The sequence below is a fragment of the Alosa alosa genome, chromosome 20, assembly GCF_017589495.1.
Source record: "Alosa alosa isolate M-15738 ecotype Scorff River chromosome 20, AALO_Geno_1.1, whole genome shotgun sequence".
In the NCBI taxonomy this organism is placed as follows: domain Eukaryota; kingdom Metazoa; phylum Chordata; class Actinopteri; order Clupeiformes; family Clupeidae; genus Alosa; species Alosa alosa.
In genome coordinates, this window is record NC_063208.1 from 23,906,815 (window position 1) to 23,928,663 (window position 21,849).

The 21,849-nt window shown below is 46.0% G+C and overlaps 1 protein-coding gene across 3 annotated transcripts in view; it reads left to right on the forward strand.

Moving 5' to 3' along the window:
* rapgef5a (Rap guanine nucleotide exchange factor (GEF) 5a) overlaps positions 1-21,849 on the forward strand; it is a 71,932-nt gene that overhangs the window by 27,534 nt on the left and 22,549 nt on the right. For 2 of the 3 annotated variants that reach the window (XM_048229411.1, XM_048229412.1), the window contains exons 7-11: positions 564-612; positions 971-1,047; positions 7,230-7,358; positions 19,606-19,739; positions 21,330-21,430. In XM_048229411.1, the coding sequence (XP_048085368.1) occupies positions 564-612; positions 971-1,047; positions 7,230-7,358; positions 19,606-19,739; positions 21,330-21,430 (490 nt within the window). Of the gene's footprint in view, positions 1-563; positions 613-970; positions 1,048-7,229; positions 7,359-17,181; positions 17,265-19,605; positions 19,740-21,329; positions 21,431-21,849 lie in introns of those variants that run through there. The other variant, XM_048229413.1, reaches the window with a different exon arrangement.

The window sequence follows — 21,849 nt, forward strand, 5'->3', positions numbered from 1 at the left end:
AAATGTTGGGAGTGTAGCGTTTTGGTCTTTGGTCCCAATGTGAAGAAAAGGGCTGAAAGCAGCTGAATGGCCCTGAAGAAGCTTCACTGTTCCACATTCTCTCTAGTATGAAGCACCTGGCCCAGAAGTGGCCCAGGTCTGAACCAGAACTGGTGTTTTCCAAAACAAGACAAACTCCAAGCACCCTCTTTTTAGATAGTTAAAAAGGCCTTTATATTCATGGCTCGGTCATTTTAAACTTTTAAGAACTTAATAGCAAGATAATAGAAAAACACAACACTGCTTGCTCCACGGTGCAACCAATTTATCAGCAATCCTGCGTCTTGGTCGTCAGTTTATTAATAAATTGGTTGTACCATGGAGCAAGCACTGTTGCACTTTTCAGGTCTCTTGCTCTTAAGTTGTGCTTGCAAAATAGCTTCACCTGCAGTATAGCTTATCAGCTTATCAAGGTGTCCGTCTCCTCTCCATCCTCTATGAAATCTTTAAAAACTCAACCCAACTTTTGGAGTTTAAAAACTCATTTTGTTTGAGGTAAGAAGCATCTCCCTGTACTTCCACAGGTCCAAAATGAGCTGGCAGCAGCACTTGCTCGGAAGGCAAGAAAGTCAAGTAAGCATGTTTCGGATGATCTTACATGTCAAATACTACTACTAAAGATTCCATACAATATCTTCTTAATATGCATGCTGTACAAACTAGGAAAAGTAGGAAAACAGTATAATGTAATGTATAATGTAAAAAGGATAATCTGTCCTGAGTTTGTACTTGAGAGTGCTTGATATTAGATGATTTTATTTTATTTATGTATAGTATTTTATGTGCTATGGACCTGTGTGGGCCTGAAATAAAGATTGAATTAAATTGAATTGAAAATGTCTTGTTTGATAATTATTGAGGGCACTCTTTGCTGTAGATATGATTTCTGATGATGTGTGTGAGGGGTAACTGCTTGTTGGTTTGTCTGCAGTGTCCGAAGAGGATTCCTCCGAGTCTGCTGAGAGCTCTCCACAGGAGACCCCCAAAAGCAGTGACGTCCAGGCCAAAGTAAGAGACACACACACACACACACACACACACACACACACACACACACACACACACACACACACACACACACTCTGGAGTGCGTGATTGAAGAGTTTGGTCAGTTTTCTGTAGTTTTCTATGGTTGAGACCAATGTTATTCAGGGATGTTGATTGGAGTTGACACCAACATACCTGCCCTTGAACAGAGGAGGCCTATCTCAACATTTTGACCGCGCAAAATGTATCCACCTAGTGAGCTTATCTCTAAACTGTCATTTTGAAGACAAACTTGCAAAATGTGACCTTGCCCGGAGGTTGGAGGGTATTCAGTATTCACAAGCGATTTCTTTCATCTGGCAGTGAATGTAATCTTTACCCTACAACCCTGATTGGCACACACTCAGTCCATGTTTACTCGTGATAATCACTAGGAAAGTGGGACAGAGGCGTTTTGAAAAGGAGATACAAGTGTATCTGCAGCAGAGTATCCAAAAGGGTCATTCTGTGTGAAATCAGAAAAGGTTGTTGCTGGACTGTGTCAGATTGTATGGTGACCTTGTCTATATCATGAATGAGTCCCAAAACCAAGGCCTGTAAAACATTTTCTGATCAAAGCTTATATCTTTTCATTTTTTCAGCCCTTGATATTACCTCAGCTTTACAGCCTGAAGCAATGTTTGGGCATTAATATCATGAAAATTACTGTTTATAGCCAACCCAAACTTTATAGGACAGAAGACAAATGTGTTTTCAGTTTGACCAAACCATTAAAAGTTTGTACAGCATGCTGATTGGGTTTGACATCCATCCTACTAAGTTTGGGTAGGCTAGGAATAAAACTTTTAAAGATAGTAATGCTCTAACATGACCTCCAAGACACATTTCTGAGGGAGTAAATGATTTTTAACATTTTCCTGGATTCTGTCTGATTTGACGCATAATGACCCAAAATGGAGAGCAAGAGAGAGAGAATGAGAATGAGAAGGAGTATGTGAGAGGATGGGAGAGAGGGATTAGGGAGGAGGAAAGAAAGAGACTGTAAGTGGACATGAGGGAAAAGAGCAAGACAGAAAAAGAGAACATGTGAAAGAAAAAAGCAGGATGGAGGAAAGAAAGGGTGGAGGAGGCACGGGGAGAGAGAGAGGGAGTGATGGGGAAAAGGAAGAGTAACATTTATGCTTCCTACAGAAAGGAAAATGTCTTTAAATGATTCAACAACACGGGGGAACAATGCAAGTCCCTGCTTCACATTGCCTGTACTCGGCAACACTAACATTATGACAAGAGCTCTGGCTAAATTAAGATCCCGAGATGCGTCCATGTACCTTAAGCTTGCACGTGGGCACTTGTCGCGTACACACACACACACACACACGTGTTTGTGTGTGTCCATGTTTGCCTGCTTGTTTGGATAAAGCCCTGTTTGTGTCTTTTGTACTTTGAGTGTTTTTAAAAAGAGATGAGATGAGTGGTAAGGAGAGAGGGAGGGAGGGGGAGAGAGAGAGGAATGGAGGGAGGGGGGAGAGAGAGAAAGAGAGAGATGAGAAAGCATTGATCAGAGGAGATGAGAAAGCAGTGAGCGAAAGTGGAACGATAAGGAGGAGGAAGAGGTTTTTGGAGAGGAAGGTCATGGCTTCAGGTGCTAGGGGAGAAGAGAAAGGGATGAAAAGAAGGTGGGTTAGGGAGGTCAAAGAAAGAGGGGAGGAGGGCAATGAGTGACTGCAAAAGAGCAAGTAGGAGGAAGAAAGGGAGAGAGAGATGGAGTGAATGAGAGACAGACAGAGCATGAGAGAGAAATGAGAGATAGAGCGATAGAGAGGGATATTTGTGTATGTCCAGACCAAGGGGAGGGAGAGAGAGAGGGAGATGGAGGGAGATGGAGAGGGACAGAGTGGGTCTCTTGGCATGTCTTCAAACAGGGGAAACCTCTTTGCTCTATCTTAATTATTTATCAGCTGTGCCATCGTCAGCAACAGAAGCCTGGGAACACGGAACCTATGGTGCTCTGGAACACAGAACACCCCACACACACACACACCCTGCTGGGGTTACGAGAAACTCCTGACACACACACACACACACACACACACACACACACACACACACACACAACACACACACACACATTCTTATGTAACCAAATCAACAGTTTGACTCATGTCCCATTTCTGTGTTGAAAAAAAAGCACCGTCCAGTGTCATGTTTTTGTGTATTTATTTACGCGGCCTCTAACGAGGGCCTCTGAGGAGGAAATGAGTAGTGGGTAGGGGGCTGTGTGTTGGGGTGTGAGGGGGGACATGAGCAGGAAGTGCACTGGGGTATTCTTGGTAGGGTTTGGGGTTGAAACAGGGCCTGAGAGAGTTGTTATCATGGGTGTTTTCTTAGTAAACAAGTCCGAGAGCGGGAAGGTGGGGGGTGGTTGTAATGCAGAAAGGTGTGTGTGTGTGTGTGTGTGTGTGTGTGTTTATATCTGTGCACATTAGTGTACAGTAACTGCTTTTGTGTATTTGTGTTAATTTTTTATTTATGAGTATGTGTTTGCATGCATGTCTGCATGAAGATTATTTTGGTATGTGTGGTCTGATGTGTACCTTTTTTGATGTTTTGTCTGTGTGTGTCAGTGCGTACGTGTGTATCTGTTTGTGTGTGGGTGCAGGTGTGTCTGTAATTTTGTTGTTGCCTGTAGTCAGATTTGGCTCCCTTCTCTACATTGTGACAGAAGGGAGTCTCTGTAGACTCCTTACAGTGCTAGCAGCCCTTGAGTATGGAGAGGAGCCCAGAGTGTATTGTGTTTGTGTGGTGTGTGTAGGTGTATTTGTTTGTGTGTATGTGTGTTTTTTTTAAGTGAATGGGTTTATTTGTGGTTGTGTGTGTTTTTGTGTGTATTAGATATATGTGTGTGTGTGTGTGTGTGTGTGTGTGTGTGTGTGAGAGTGTGTTTTGGGAGCAGGATGTAACCGTAAAGCCTCAGGACGGCACTCTCGTCACAGGCGCTGCCGCTGCAGGTAATGACTGCCTGCATGTAATAACAGGCCTGAGCCTGCCTGGCAGTCTGTCTGTCTCCCACACCAGAGGGGCTGGACCAGGTCAGCAGCCCACGCTGTCTGCTCGTCATTCTCACACACACACACATACACACACACACACACACACACACACACACACAGTACTGTGCAAACGTTTTAGGCACCCATTAGATTAGTTGTTTTAGCAACAATATGATTACCATATATGTTTATCTTTTTATAGTTTTCACTAGAATTCAACCAGAAGATAGACAGATTTTTCTGGCCTTCTGGTTCAGGCTCTAGTCTTTTGCATCTATTTGACTGGATGTTTTTGCAGTGTTATAATGACCAGTCTCACAAGGGGGAAGCTGGAACTGGTTGGTACTGGTTCTGGCTCTGACGCATCGGTATCAGAAGTGTGAAGGAGATGACGACACTGACAAATCAAAGATCTCATTGAAAAGCTACAGCTGGAAGAGTTCATTGCTCACCTAAATTGGAAAAAGCATGGCCAAAGATTTCTATTCAAAGATTCTTGATGAGGCAAGCTGACCCTCTATTCCCACCTGGGAATACAATGAAGAGGGTCACCGGAGATGTACAGTATGTTTCAGGCGGCTCCTCCACTTTGTGCCCTGCCAAAATGCTCTTGACACGGCAGTGGCAGTTTTAGGGTGAGTTAAGGTCAAGTCAGCAGCTGAGACTGTCCATTGGCAGTTTGAGACTGAAATTGGACTGGTATCAAAACAAAAACTACATTTTATCTGTATTTAAATACTGTGAATTAAGAGTGAGAGTGAGAAATACTCTAAAAAGAAAGCAAAACATGTAAGGTGCCTAAGACCTTTGCACAGTACTGTGTATATGTATACAGTATATACGCACACACACACACACACACACACACACACACACACACACACACACACACACAGCAACGTACTTAACCTAGAGTGCCACTATGTCTGTTTGTCTCTTACTTTCTTCTTTTTCTTTTTCTTTCTGTGCGGTGGCTGTGTGTCCTTCCTGAGTCATATATCAGCACTTTTGCTTTTTAAGTGAGCAGCGTGTGGCAGATGAATATTTGAAAAGGCCCCACCGTGAGCACAGCAGCGCTGGTGAAGAGCACAAGCAGACATGGGCAGCATGACATATTCATGCCATGTTTGCCTCTGTGTGTGTGTGTGTGTGTGTGTGTGTGTGTGTGGCCCACTGTGAGGAGTCCTCTCTACTTTCTGAGGTTTACCATTGGGTCAATTTTCTTTCTTTCTTTCTTTCTTTCTTTCTTTCTTTCTTTCTTTCTTTCTTTCTCTTTTTCTGTCTTGTCTTTCTTTCTTTTTTTGTCATGTTTCTTTCATGTTTTCTCTCTGTGTGTTTCCTCTGCTATTGTATTATAGATGCTGTTTTCCTCCTCTCATAGAGACTCATCTACCCTTTCCTATCCACCCTCTCTCCCTCTCTCCCTCTCTCTGAGGTAGCTTAGCCCAGTAGAGTCCACTAAAGCCCAGAGATGGACGCTTATGAGCTCTCTCTTCCCTCTGGTATGCTTGGGGATTTTTCAGTCATGGCCTTTAATGTGTTATCCTTTCCTAACTGCCCCCCTATCTCCCCACCTCATTGTTCCTGTGGCACCATGGGATTTATTTACCTCACAGGAAGTCCTCCACTCTGGGCAAATGGCACCACGACACAGGGTAAATAAACAAAACCCATGACCAGCCTGTGCTGGCTGATAGCTGATAGTCCAGTACACCAGAGGTCCAGTTCCCAGTTCACTCTGTTTAGGTCCCCAACCATACGATAAGTGTGTGTGTGTGTGTGTGTGTGTGTGTGTGTGTGTGTGTGTGTGGTGGAAGATTAACCGTATCTTCATATGGACTCATATCTACATCAAAGGAGCTGTATAAAGCTCAGACCTACTGATGTAGTCCAGTGTAGCTTCAGCCAAGAAAATCAAATACATGTGAGATCATATATGGCCCACATAAGCTCTGTGAGCCAATCATGTGCAGTCTTCACCCTGCTACAGTACTTGCTACCACACACACACACACACACACACACACACACACACACACACTGATTGTCGGATTTCACATGCTTAAACTTCTGTAGACGGTAGACTGTACACACACCTGTTGCTGATGTTGCTGATTGTACAGAAAACACACACACACACACACACACACACACACACACACACCACCAACTGGAACAGACTAGCATCAAGGAAGAGAAAAAACTGTCCTGGAGTTTCCCCTTCCAGGCCTCATACAAAGGGAGGGGGAGTAGCTACATGTACCTCCAGACCTCTCTTCTTTCTGTTTCCTTCTTGCCCTTTCATTTTCTCTCAGTATCTCTCACTCAGTCTTTCTTTTCAGCTTTGCTCTCTCTTCCTCCTATCTTTCCTTTCTCCTTTCACCACTCCTCCACTCTCTCTTTTCTTCCACTGTATCCCCCTCTCCCTTTCTCCCTTCTCTCTGTTCTCTCTTGTATAATAGATGTTGTCATACTCCTCTCATAGACTCTTAGCCAAGCTTTAATATCTACTCCTCTCCCTCCCCTCTGTGTAGAGGAGGAGCTATCAACTTACACACACACACACACACACACATCCAGGCACACTTCTGCTACTTACACTTACACATGCCCCCCCCCTTCATATGCTGTGTGTGTGTGTGTGTGTGTGTGGCAGAGGGACGAGGAGGAGAGAAGGAAACTAGAGGGAGGAGATCACACACCCGCACACCCTCTCTCTCTCACTCACACACACTCACTCACATGAGGAGTCAGTTATAGAGACACCTTGGGAGACCGCACTTAGAAGGTCCAATTCTTCATCACTCTCACCACACTGTTTTTGGCAGGAGACTGATGCCCTCTCTCTCTGCCAACTCTTTGCTGTGTGTGTGTGCGATGGTGTTGAATACTTTTGTTTTGATTTTTATCTCTGGAGATTGGACTGCTTTATTTGGAGTTCTTTTCGGGAGGTTTTAAGTCATTTTGTTTTGGGGTTTACAGGGGTTCAGCTGCTTTGCTTGGGTGTCTCCAGGAATTGAGTTTTTTTTGGGGGTGGTGTTGAGATTGGTTTAGTTTTGGGATTGGATTTCTCTGGGTGGAGAGGTAAAGATGGGGACCATGTCATGGGACTGCGGGCTGAAGTACCTGTTCTCTGTGCCCCCGGTGCTGCAGCAGGGGGGGGTGTGCGGTCTGCGGCCACCCGACGAGCTCTCCCGTCTGGAGATGGTCCAGCGGCTCGCTAAGGACGGCTGCCGCTTCCTCCAGAACCACAACTACCGCCTGCCCGACCGGACTGCACCGGTGAGTACCCTTTCGAACCTCGCTCTCTCCATCCATCTCTCCTCTCTGTCTCTCTTTTTTTTTTTTCTCTTTTTATTCCTCCTATCCGTCGCTTGCTCTAATCACCATTTCTCCATCTCCGTGGTGGCACCTGTTGCTGTGGTAACAGACCCTGCTTATCTTGTTACGTTTGTTATTATCTAATGATAATTCCATGTCATTTGCATTTCAAGTGATGTTATAGGTGTTTATCGCACTGCTAGTGTTCACTTGTGTGCACATCTAAATGTGGGAATGTTTTTTTTCTTCTTATATATATATATAATCTTATATGGAGGTCCAAAAAGTAAGCTGAATCCTAATATTTTGAATTCTCTTTTGTTTATTATGATAATGTACTAATTGTACAAACAAACAAAACCGTGTACGACATGACGCCACAAGCTTGAATTGGCGCTCTGCTTCAAAGGGATTCCTCCTTCTCCTGTTTCACCTGCTGCTAGCATCACACAGGAAGTCTGGGGCTCTCAGACACGCTGAAGCAGGCTGGCGTGAGTTGTTGCAGGAGGGGTGTTACGTGTCTTACTCTCGCGGTGCGTTAGAGGCTGAACTGTTCAACTGTCCCGCCGAGCGTGCGAGCGAAAGAGACTTGCCGCCTGGCTGGTCTCGTGTAAACAAGGCACCCGGTCGCACTAACTCAGCCCGAAGGGTTCCTGGACAGGGAGGAATTTTTAAGGCATGCGCACGTGTGTGCACACACAAGAAGACACACACACGCACACACACACACACACACACACACATGCACACACACACACACACACACACAGACGTACAGCAAGTCTGGGGATGCCTGTTGTTCTGCTGCAGCCAGGTCAATTGTGCCTAGAGGCGTGCAGCCACGTTTGACTAATCACATGGTAACGCTCGACTGTGCGAGTGTGCTTCATTTTCACTACTTGTCCATTTTTGCTACTTGACTTGGCTTTATGGCTGCTGAACACCTGTACACCTCTGCTAAGTCCTATAAATGTAGAGTCGAGTGGTGATGGTTTTATTGTACACATTAATGGTACATACGTCAGACTGGGTGCATTCCTTTCATGTGTAGACTGTATGGATTTATAATAGATATGCTTAGGCAGGTTTGGGTGAAAAAACTAGGCTCTTGATGCTACTTCAACAGGCATTCTCAGAGTGATGGAGAGGCTCTGAAAATGGTTATGAATAGTGGTTGCATCGTTTGACCTAGAAATCCCATATTAACTACTTTGTAAGTGTTTCATAACCTGTTGTGTGTTATCTTCATATGAACTCTTTTCCTGGCTGAATGGAGATGTCATTAATCATCTATTGGGAGTTTATACAGGATCTCACTAATCATGTACCTTGCTCCTGAAATGCGTACATGCTGACTTTTTATTGGCTGTCGAGTTGCTGATAAAGTGCTCTGATTGGCTGTCCTCACAATGTCTAGCATTCTGTCTCTCCCTTCCTGCCATTCATTGCTCCTGGCGAGCCTTCGCTCTGTTGTCATAGCGATGTTTCAGCTCGGGCCCACTGCTCTATTATAGGAGATATTTTTAATCTGCCGCCCCCAGAGTGTCCTTCTCCATGGCGATTGACCACAAATCCGGGGACTCGTACGTCAGCTCTCTTAGCCCTTGATCGCTTTTGAAAGTGTCGATAAAATCAGAAATGATTACAATGTTAACCACTGTGCTCATGGTCCTACACACACACACACACACACACACACACACACACACTGTTGGCGCCGATGGCCCCTATAACAGGAGTCGTGTGGCCCCCGACCCGCACCCGAGGGCGTTTGGTTATGTAAGCCTCCGTGTCTGTGGCCATAAAAGTCCAGGCTGCTGCTGAGACCGAACCAGAGCCAAGCAGCTGTGCAGCAGACACACACACACACAACAACATTATCTTGGGTCTCACTCAAACAGGGGCTGCTTTGCTTTGGTATGGGTGTGTGTGTCGGTGTGTGAGTGAGTGGGCGGGGGACGCAGGGTCGTAACATGATTGGTGAGTCTGTTTCCTTTTGGCCAGTGTGTGTGTGCGTGATAGGCAGTTCAGACTGGGCTGGTTATCTCTCCTTTCGTGCGCTGGAGGCTGAGAGCAAATGAGCTCCATCATGGTGACGATTAACAGGATTTAAGGCTCTAGACCAGGGGCTTTGGGCCTGACGCTCAGGAAGAGGCCCTTTCCTCTACCACTGTGTGTGTGTGTGTGTGTGTGACTTGAGGGTGTGTGTGTGTTTGTTTGTCCTTGTATGTGTTTTGTGTGTTGCACATGTTTGTGCTCTGACATTTTATCTTGTGTCGTATGTGCATGCATGCTGCTCTCTCTCTTCTCTCTCTCTCTCTCTTTCTTTCTTTCTTTCTTTCTCTCTCTTTCTCTCTCTCTCTCCCCCTCCCTGCCTCTCTCACTCTCTCTGTTTGTGGATGTGTGTCTCTTTCAAATATAGCAGAACAGCCCTGTCATTAGTAGTCTGCTTGTTGTTTGGCCTGATGTAGGGGGCGTGATGTTTTCTCCTCCTGACTGATACCCATGTATTGTCTTTTCACCGCTCCTTTCCAGGAATAAGACCCCCATCACTGCAGCCTAGTGGCCCCCCTGCCCAAGCTAGATTACCGCAGGGCATGTTTGAGGAAACAAGGGGTTACAGCTGAATACACACACACACACACACACACACACACACACACACACATACCATACATATACACACATATACACGTATACGTAAGTGCTCAGGAACACAGGAAAGGAACACAAGTGCTTCCTGTTGGCTTTCCATGGAGCTGCTTTCCTTTCCTCTAAGCGCCCTCCTGTACGTCAGCCAGAAGATCTGTCAGCCCTTTCCCCTGACCGTGAGAACGCAGCGGACACCACCCTCACTAATAGGGTGACCACCCATCCCGCGTAGCGCGTGCGCGCACAGCGTTTGAAGCCATATTCATGCGTCCCGCAAATTGAGACTGTGTCACGCATAATCAATGCTTGCTCAAAAAAAATTTGGTCGCTCTATATCCTGCAGCCAGTTGCACGTAAGTTCCATCTTAGCTCAGTTCTAACGTAAACTGGCACGTTGAAGTTTACGAGCTACTAAAATGTATCGGGTTGCACCAAATTGAATAGTTTCAACATAACACCAGAGAATCCGTAGACGGGCTCTAGTAACACAAGTTATGACTTAAATTACACCCCCCTCTCCCTAGGTGTAAGGTCCGTCGTAGGTAATTTGTTAACATGTTTTTCTCATTTAAATTGTGGGGATGTTAAATTTAACAAAGTATAGGCCTAAGTCGAGAAGAGTTACATACGCAACCAATTACACACATTTAATTTAGCTACTTGAGCAGTGTTTGAATGATGATTATCTTCACTGGAAATCATGAGGGACCTACAAATAGGCTACCAAACATCTACCTATCATTACCACTCAAAGCATACATTTCATTGCTGTGGATTGAGTCAAAGATTTCATTAGCCATAGGCCTACTTGAAAGAGGTTTAACGCTATCTGCTATCTTCACTAACGCTAATCGTTATTCACCGCGTAGCCTACGCTAGGCCAAGTGGTGGCTGAAATGTTAGGCTACCCAGAACACTGAACAGTTTTTTTTTCTCCCTGCGCCTGCCTTTACTAACATGCAAGTTCACCATCCTTCCTCCCCCTTATCGTTTTTTACAGCTCCTTCTTTACATTTATAATTAAAGTGAATTAATTGTGTAATGAGAAATAAATAAAATGAAATAGGCCTAGCTAAAGTAAATCGTAAGTGGAAGTGCATCTGTCAATTCACTGAATGTTCAAAGTAGGCTATTATGAATCTTTATTTAGAAAACAAAATACACATTGGTTGGCCTATTCATGATACATCAGCAATTACACATGTTTAGGGGAGGGCATTATTAATATACCATGTACGGTGGTATGTGCTAGAAATGGGTAAACCGCTATCAGTGAGTCTGCCCGTGAGGTGGGGGCACCGCCGCGCCAGGCAGTGTCCCACATTGTCCCTCAGAAACATACCCCTTGTCGCCCCTTGGGATTATTAGCAGGTGGTCACCCTACTCACTAACTCCCACCCCTAACCCTGATGAGATGGACTTTTCCAAGAATAAACCAGACTAATTCAATGACAACCCTGTCCAGTTTCCAGTGTGTGACAGCACACTGTTATAGAATCACTGATGGGAAGAGTGTGACGAGCAAATGGATATTACACATGTTCACTTTGTAGCATTTTGTTTAGCACCGCAATAGACAGACAGCTTTACTATTTATAACTTTAAATCAGTTTTTTTTTTTTTAAATGCTAACTCTGCCAACTCTGCTATCTGGAGCTAACTCCGCTAACTTGTAGCGGGCTGTCTGAGCCAGTCATGGGATCCCTCCACAGTCTACATCACCAGTAAGGCCTGGACTCAGCTGTCTCCAGTGTTGCCTGTCTGGTGTGGCGTTCCAGTGGAGAGCTTTGACGCTACGGTAACAGTCTAATGGGCTAACAGGCTTAACTCCTGTGTGGAGAGACCTAGCCAGGGCAGGTCAGGGGGAGGCCAGTGGGTTAGCGCAGTGTCAGTGGCCCTGCTAGCTTTGTGTGTGGTGGTACAGCACCTTACAGTAAGCTTTTTCCACTGCAGTGTACTGGCTGAAGGGTGAAGCTGAAGGTGGACATGCATGACATCTCATCACCATGCAGTTGATTCTAATGTACAAGATGAATATATACTGGGCAACTTAATAGAAGAAAGTCTCAAACTGAACTGACTTGAGAGCAAGATAGAGACAGAAGCTGGGTTCAGTTAGTGTGAGGCGTTCATAAAAATGTATATGACCCAGTTCCACTGCAGAGCTCCCACAACAACAAAGCTAAAAATCCCAGGGCAGTTCAGCCTCACAGCACATGCTTATGAAGCAAGGCAGACATAACCAACTCTCAGAAACAGCCTCACTGTGATGAACCCAATACAGCACAATTCAGCACAGTCCACAGCAACATGGGACAGCATGACACCGCACAAGATAAACAATAAATGAGAACACAATAACTCTCAACATATTATTATTACACAATAACACATTAAATGAGTCATTATCACACAACACAGAGCGGCTGATGGAGCAGTATGTCATCACTTGAGCTAGTCTGTGACCCGATCCTACCATACCTTGGTACCATACCAGACCTTGAATTTCCCCTGGGGATCAATAAAGTATCTATCTATCTATCTATCTATCTATACAAACTTACAGTCTGAATGTCTCAAAGGTAGGCAGGACAACATGCTTGACAAATAGTGTATTACGACACACAACAACAGCACATAACAGCATGGCATACAATATCACAATACATCACAGCATGCAAGAATCTTGGTGCACATCACGGAGCAGTACAAGCTGTTGGAACAGCACATCATCATCACTCTAGGCAGTCCAGTCTCATCCTGTCCAAAGCTTACACTCCAGGCCAGGTGGTGGAGGGAAGCGGGGATTATGAGGTAATGTCCTGACAATGGAGTGGACGACATCCACACCACGGAGGAGAGGAGGACAGGAAAGAGGGGAAGGAAAAGGGAGGAATGAGGCATTGCGGGAGGGAGGGAAGGAAGGAGAGAAACTAGTGCAGCCTAAGCTGGGACACACACACACACACACACACACACACACACATGCCGACCATGGGCCTTGAATCCCTCATCTGCTTGTGTTGGCCTGGTTTTCATTTGGTGTTGGTGGGTAACTGACCACACTGTGAGAACTGGCTGTGATCATGTCTGTTCCTTTGTCTTAAAGCCTCAGCGTGGTCAACTTCTCACCCCTCGTTATTTGTCTTTGTGACACACACAAACCCATAGGAGAGCGCACAGGGAACATTTGAGATCTCTATACTCAAGCGTAGAATCACAGTTGTGTCATTTAAGATAATCTGTACATGAGCGTGGGATAGCAGTTGAGCTACTGCTTCTGATGTTTACTTCTGTTGCTATTACAGTGTAGCAGATAATAACCTTGGTTACAACACCAAGATGCGTTTTGATAACCAGACCAGTCATCCTGTTTCTGTAACCTCCAAAGATTATCACACTCTCATTAGGCTTCTGTTGTGGCCTGTGTAGGTCTCAGTGGATGTCTGAAAATAGCAAAGGAACCTTCTCCAATCTACCCCATTGTTTATACTATTGATACCCTCCACCCCTGAAAAAGAAAAGAAAAACACATACTTCAGAGTTAATCAGAATGCTCTAGAACAGTGTTTTTCAACCTTTTTTGTGCCACGGCACACTTTTGACACTTAAAATGTCCCACGGCACGTCCCAACATCCTGTGTGAAGAAAAAATAAACATACCATAGCCTAAAACTCCAAATAATACACAGATATGGCCTTATGGCTTCTATGCAAGACCTGCTCAATAAAACAAGCGCCCTCTGTTTCATTTGTAGGGGACTATATCTAATTTAATTGTTGTTATGAACTGGATATGTGATGATTCTGTGAATACTGGATATGGGGCCCCCGTTGTACAATGCCTGCATACCACAAATAGTGCAATCATACCATCAATGAGAGCATGTGGTTATAAATTCTTTGATGAACCAGTTGCTTTTCTGGACCAGTGAGTGACATTTGGGTAATTTTCTGCGGCACGCCTGATGATCTCTCTCACGGCACACTAGTGTGCCCCGGCACAGTGGTTGAAAAACACTGCTCTAGAAGACCCCATGTGCTCCACAGGCTTTTAGCGTATGCTAACCATAAGATGAGCACAGGAATGCTAGCATGAGTGCTCTCACACTTTTACAGCCTCTGTGGATTAGCGTTAACCACATTCCCATACCATCCGAACCGCAGGAACATCTCCACATTAAAGCATCCCTGTAGCATTAGGCCCCCTTCAAGTTCACAGACCTTTCCTTTCCCACTGTCCTGCTCTGCAGACAAATCTTGGACATCTCCCAGGCCTGTCAAACCGCACGCATTCAGTCCTCCTGGTTCTCTTCAGACCACATGAAGAATTGTGTTGTTCAGACATCCTGACCGACCCCCACATATCTCCCCCAGACCACTCTAGTTCTAGACCCGAAAAGCAGGGAACAAGTTATGTAATCGTCACATACTTTTCTTCGAGTGTTTTGGCCCTGCGCTCTCACGATATGGTCTAAAACGGTGTTCTTTTAACCATCGTCGGTAGCATATTTTTACTGAGTGGATAATTGTTGATTTTGCGCAATAATATGAAAGGCCATGTTCTAGTGTGTGTAACTGTGTGCATGTGTGTGTGTGTGATTGCAGCTGTGTTGTGATTGGCTGTTGGGTTCTGTGGTTGTTGTTGTTGGATAAGGTCTAGAGCAAAGAGGCCCTGGGAGAGTTAAATGTTTTTTTTTTTTTTTTGTCGTTGTTATCAGGTACATCACCCGCGTTTTATTTTTTCCCAGCGCACTCTGGGGCCCTGTTTGTTAATTTTGCTGTTTTGACGACGTTGCATAACGGTAAACCAATCTGATTGATGCGTTCCATCAGAGCTGAGACAACTTTTTTTAACCTCTCTCTCTCTCATGCCAGGCGCTGAGAGAGAAAGGGAAAGTTCACAGGCTGGTATGGACACACACAGACACACACACACACACAGACACACACACACACACACACACACACACACACACACACACACACACAGACACACACGCACAGACACACACGCACACACACAGACACACACACAGACACACACACGCACACACACGCACACACACACACACACACACAGACAGACACACACAGACACACACAGACACACACACACGCACACACACAGACACACACAGACACACACACACACAGACACACACACACAGACACACACACACAGACACACACACACACACACACACACACACACACACACACACACACAGAGACACACACAGACACACACAGACACACACGCACACACACGCACACACACACGCACACACACACACACACACACACACACACACACACGAGACACACACAGACACACACGCACACACACACTTGTTTCTTTGGAGGCCCGATGGGCTGCAAAGTGGTCCCCTCCATATTAATGTTGGTCGGAAAAAGGGGGGAAGTGTCTAATGTTTGGATTAGATCGAATCGCGTCGGGGCAGGACCTCGCATACTATTCACGGAATGTTTAAGAACGTTCTGGAGAATTTAGGCCAGCCGGAGCCCCTGTTAGGTAACATTTGTGTCTGGGGGTCTCGTAAGGGTCGGCCTGCAGTGACGTCAAACCGTTACCTCCTGACCTCCGCTGGAGGATGTGGGGATGAGAGGGGTCTCGTCAAAGACTCCCCATGTTTGACTGGAGGAAGGGTTCTGCGTTTCCTCTTGTCTGAGCGTGCTCAGTGAGAATGTTCATCCTGTGCACAGACAGACACACACAGGCCTTCCTGCAGGTGCTGGTTTTTCCCTGGCAGTCATCTTTTACTGCTAATGGTCCTGCCCTGTCCCTTTCCCACAATCCTTTGCTTTGCCCAGTCATTTCCCTATTAATTGCGGGCTATTGACCTTACATAAACCTTTAGCAGGAGCGGGACTTAGCTGGTTGTAAGGACATCTTTGCATACTTGGATCAGATACTCTCTCACCACATAACGTAGGCCTAATGTACAATCAGAAATGATGGTACATAAAAAGTCCTGCAACTCTGCTTTGGTTCTCTCCCATAATGCTGTTCTGCACAGGTAAAAGGTCAAGTGGTAGGCCACAAGGAGTCAAAAATCTGCAGGACTTTGAGAGGCTTTGAGCTTGACCCTTTGTTCTGCGGTCAGATCTTAGGAACATTACCCTGGAGTCATGCCCATGGATGCAGAGTGTGTGTGTGTGTGTGTGTGTGTGTGAGAAAGAAAGAAAGTATGTAAGTGTGTGTTTGCAAGGATGTGTTGCAACCTTCTGTAAGTGGGCTGTCTTATTGTCTTTGAGCAGGTCATTGTATTTTATGTGTGTTTGTGTGTGTGTAAGTCTTTGAGATTGTTTGAATTGCTTGGCAAACTTGGAATTATGCTTGGGTGTTGATATTAATGTCAGTGCACTCGAAATGACATAAACCAAAGATTGCATTGTGTGTGTGTGTGTGTGTGTAGTTTTGTGCGTGTGTCTGTGGTATGTACTGTATGCGCCTGAGCTTTGTTATGGTTGGGTGTGCTCCACAACCAGAGGTCAGGGTCTGGTTCTGGGACATTCTGTCCAGCGACCCTGGCCTGCGTCATGCTTTCATTTTTTAGGCCCCTGGCACTCCACCCCATTTCCAACAATCCTGCTGGTGGGTTACGTGAGCAGCGCTTTTCAGCGCGGCCGGCTGGTAGCAGATTTGTTCTAAGCCCTCTTTGTGTGAATGATTGGGTGAGGGTGCACTTCCCCTGTTTTAAAACTGAAGGAGGGTTAAGGTCAGCTTAGCCTCGTAGTTGTTACCGCTCAGATAGCACTTGAGATGGACCTAAGGTTTCTCAGTCCTGTGTCTACTGCCATCCATGCTGTGCTGCATTTCTCCATCTTTCCCTCCCATGAACACTGACAGATACTGATCTCTGCACTGGCATGATTGATTTATAGCACGCTACTGATTTAGCTAATTTAGCATATTTTAATATTTGAGGAGTGATATAATTCTGGAATGACTTGCAAATATTTAAATCACACAGATCTAGAATTTGCCTTGCCTGCCATTCATAGCAGTTGTTTGAGTTCATTATCACATCATCAAACGTTGGCAACATTCTAATCATGTTGTTATGCTATGAATATAATGTTTGTAATTATACTCCGTGTACCACACTCTACACATCAGATTGCTCTTGAAGATGGGATTGATGGGATATATGCAGGGCAGGGGGACTCCAGTTTAAATCTCTGATGCTGGTAGGTGACAAAGTGTCGGTGAATTCATGTCGGCACCTATATGTGCTTTAGTGACTAACTTGGATAAGAATATTGCTCTCAGTGTGCAAGGCCCTGAGCTTTCTAGGAGCAACAACTGTAAATCTCTTGTTTCTGTTGCAAAATGTTGATTTCTTGTTTTTTTTGTTTTTTTCTTTTTCCTTCAACTAAGTAATGTGTCTTGGACTGTCGTCAAACTTTTGACAAATTGCAACCATGGAGGACAGAAATCCACTGTGACTGAAACAGGAATATCATTTAAATTCAAAAGAATCTGACTTTGTCAAGCCAGAGTGTAGATTTTGGCTTAGACACATCCTGTTCCAGTCAATGTCCATCATCTACTCTTGTTTCAGACCGCATTCATCAACATAAAAAAACAAAAAAAAAAAACAGGCTTCAACCTGTCTGTCCTCATCTGTCCTTCCATCTCGACCAGACAGAACACACCTGGGCTCTGTAGTGTCAGGTGACCTCATCAAGGCGGATGCCGGATTCACCTGAACCAGGTGGTGTTCAGGTGTGAGTCATGAATAGGAAAACGCTGACACGCTTGGCTAGGTCCCCTGTTGAATGCACAGCACGCCCACATAATAAACGGCAGGCGCTGTTAAATGCTCTATAAAAAGCTATTTAAAAGACAGGGCTCTGATCTCCCGTTTAGTGCTTTTCTATTTTTTATTTTTTAAGCTGTAGCTGTAGTACTTAAAATGACTTTGCACTCCAGGTGTGATTTCTTTTAATGGAATCTGACTAGACTTCCAGGAGAAGTGTGAGTGTCTGTGTTTTTTTTTATTGTTTTGGTGTATTATACACATACTTGTGTGTGTGGGTGTGTATGTCTTTACACCTGTGTTGGTCTACCAGGTGCACCGCTGGGGTGGGTATCAGATACCCAAAATCCCCAGTTGCCATCTCAGGCATCAAAGCCTCTTGTCAGGACCTAGTCAGGATGTGAAATCCTGTGTGTGTGTGTGTGTGTGTGTGTGTGTTTAAAGATGTGTCTAAGAGTGTATATGTGTTTGTGTGTGTGTATATATGATGTGTGTGTGTGTGTGTGTGTTGAATGTGTGCATGTGTACATATGCCAACTGGCAAAAGCAGAGCCACCACACCTCTATTGAGCTTAAGGATGAAAGCAGGTATCGATCACACCTGATCCATGGCACTGACTGACAGGCCACATCAAAGCGCTGTGCAGAAATATGGGGGATTTATCTGAATCTATATTTTTTGGGAGAAGCTCAAAAGAATAATGGATCAAGGAGGTTTCTGATGATGACCTGGAGGTTTATAAGGAAGGAGCCGCAGCTTAAGAGATGATTGAGGGTGAACGTCAGCCACCGTCTGAAGTGCTCTGTGTTTTTATTCGGGGATAAAAAGGTGAAGAGGTAAAACAGAGAGAGAGAGATTGAGAGGGGAGAGAAAAAATGAAGGGAGGGGAAAGGAAGTAAAAGAAATATGACATGAGAGAAGGGAAACACAAATGGTGCACACAAACATACACACACACGCATACACACACACGCACACACACACACACACGCACACATACACACACACACACACACAGGCAGCTGAAAGGCTGAAGTGGGCTGCCTCCGGTTCCACTCATTATCCCTCCTCTCTGGTCACGGCGTTCTGCTTCTGCCTGCTGCCTCTTCAGGGAATGCCTGCTTTTCCACCTGAGAGTTCCCCTCCCCTCCCTTCCCCTTCTCTCTCCCCTCCTGCCTGACCCCCTCCGGACATGTAGCAGGGGTGCGGGGTGTGGGGTGTGGGAGCGGCGTTTCTGCCAACCCAGCTCTCTGTAGAGATGACTCGCTTCACCCCCTGAAAATTAGGAAGAAGCTTGAACTCCCCTCATCAGACCGGGCCACATCCAAAGCAGCAGATGTGCTGGTGTGCCCTGATTTCGGGGCACACCCTTTCAGTGTAGAACTGAACGTGTAGACAGGCTGTTGAGCGGTGTTTCTTTGAGTATTTGCATACGGTGTGTGTTTGGCTTCTCTGTATATCCCCTATCTATTTCCTATGTGCGAGGATCCTGTTTTGTGTCTGAGGTTCTGTGCCTAGTAACGGTGTGTTTAGAGGCATTATTTTTTATTTATTGTTTTTCTATTAATCATGTACATATGTCTTCCTCTGCATGTAATCATCTTCTCTGACTGTCATCCATCGTTCTTTATGTCTCTCTCTTTCTTTCTTTCTTTCTTTCTTTCTTTCTTTCTTTCTTTCTTTCTTTCTTTCTTTCACTGACTCACACACACACACACATACACACAGACATTCTTACAGTCTCATTAATTTTCTCCCTCTCTCTCAGGCTCAGGGGGAAGGTGTCGTCCGCGTGTGTCTGAAAGAGAGAGGCCAGGATGTGCTGGTTCTCCAGAGGGTGTCGTCAGAGCGACCATCGCCCACGACTACGGGAGGGGTGAAAGAGGAGGATAGCGACAAGAGGTTAGAATCCCCTCCAGTCTCTCTCCCTCTCTCTCTCTTGCTCTCACTCTCCCTCTCTCTCTCTCTCTCGCACACTCTCTCCGTTCTCTCTCCTCCTGCCTATCTCTTTTCCTGTCCCCCTCCCTCTCCTCTTCTCTCTCTCTCCATTCTGTCCACTCCCTCTCTTCTTCCCTACCCCTCCTCTCTCCCTTCCCCATCTCTTTCCATTTTTCAGCTTCTAGCATTCATTCTCTTCTCTACCTGCCTCTCTCTCTCTCTCTCTCTCTCTCTCTCTCCTCCTCACCTTTCCCTCCTTCTCACCTCTCCCTTTCTCATCTCTCTCTCCTCTGTCTCACATTATCCATCCCTTTTCTCTTTCCTCTGTCTGTCAGTCATTTCTATAGTCTTCCTCCCATCTCTCAATCACATTCACTCAACCTCTCTCTCTTCCAATTATTTGCATCTCTCTTTCCCTGGCTATCTCTCTATCCCCCTTTCTCTCTCTTTCTTTCCCTCACGACTCAAATACATACACTCACACACACGTTCACACACAGCCTGCAGTGCTACAGGGATGAATGTGACAGTGAGTGAGTGTGTGTGTGTGTTTTGTGTGTGTGCGTGCGAGGAGTGTCAGTGTTGTTCCAGAAGAGAGTGTATTTGCATGAGTGCTGGTAACAGAGGTTGTGTGTCTGCATTCATTGGAGACGGAAGGAGTGAATGCTCTAGCTGCAGGGCAAGAGACAGAGAGAGAATCACGTTGCCATCTTGTGTGTGTGTGTGTGTGTGTTGGCTGTTGTTGCCGCAGGAAGACTGTGTGTGTGGTGGCGTGCGTGTTTGGGTGTGCATGTTTGTGCTTGCCGCAGGGACAGAGCAGTCCTTTGGAAGAAGTGTACTGTGTGTGTGTGTGAAAGAGAGAAATAGAGAGAGAGAGAGAGAGAGGTGTGTGTGACAGAGAGAGAATGGTAGAGAGAGAGTGTGTGTGTGTGTGTGGGCTTCTCCAGTAGCACTGACAGGACAGGGAGTGTCTTGAGCAGGGAGAGCAGAGGTTCTGAGCGGCCGGCTGGCTCTGAGCGCGCTCAGTCTGGTCCGAGGCAGCCGCCACAGCACGAGCAGCGCATGTCTCTGGAGCTCAGCCCGCCACTCAAGGGGAAGCGCCGCACCGCTTAGCCCAGGGAGAGGAGCCTTGGCCTGGGTCATGCTGCAGTGACAGTAGGGGGGGAGGGGGTGTCCTCTGGAAGGGCCAGGACATGGGCAGCACGAGGCAACTCCTGGAAAAGCGTGCCACTTTAGTCGAGCCCGAGGAGGATGACGATGGTGGTGACGATGATGATGATGATGATGAAGATGAGGAGGAGGAGGAAGAAGAGCGTGACACTTGCGAGAGCTGCAGCAGCTGTAGCTTACCTCAGGAGCCTGCTGTCCGCACTTTTGACGTCCCCTACTTTCGCTACATAGATGACGAGGAGGAGGAGGAGGAGGGGGAGAGAAGGGAGAGGAAGGAGGGGGCTGGGGGGAGAGAGAGTGGAGCTGTGGATCGCGCTCTGCGCGCTTGGCCGAGGAGGACTACCTGACCGATTCCTCTTCCAACTCTTCTGCTGTGTCCGACAGGTACGTGGTGGTCTCGGGGACGCCGCAGAAGATTCTGGAACACCTGCTCAGCGACCTGCGCCTGGACGAGCAGCAGGGGGCTACGGAGAACAGAGAAGCAGGTGAGTGACCCCTCCACTCTTTCACTCTTCAGTCTCTATCACTCATTTCTTCCTCTGCAGGACATGGGGGCTCTCCAATAGAGCAACTTTATACCTTCCGTTAATTATCACACTGTCTCAGTGCAACTGTGTTAGTTGAGAAGTATCTATATTAGATGCTATATCATATTGTGTGTGTGTGTGTGTGTGTGTGTGTGTGTGTGTGTGTGTGTGTGTGTGTGTGTGTGTGTGTGTGTGTGTCCACATGTAACAGCAGTATAAAAACACAGTAAAACCCTAAAAACACTCCACTGTGTCACTAGAAGAACGCTGCCCTCACATTTCACAGTGGGTCCTCCGGGGTACTTCCTACCTAGTTTTTACACTTCAGCATTACTCTTTTTTTAGCCAGAGATGCCTGTGTATTGAATATGCATTCC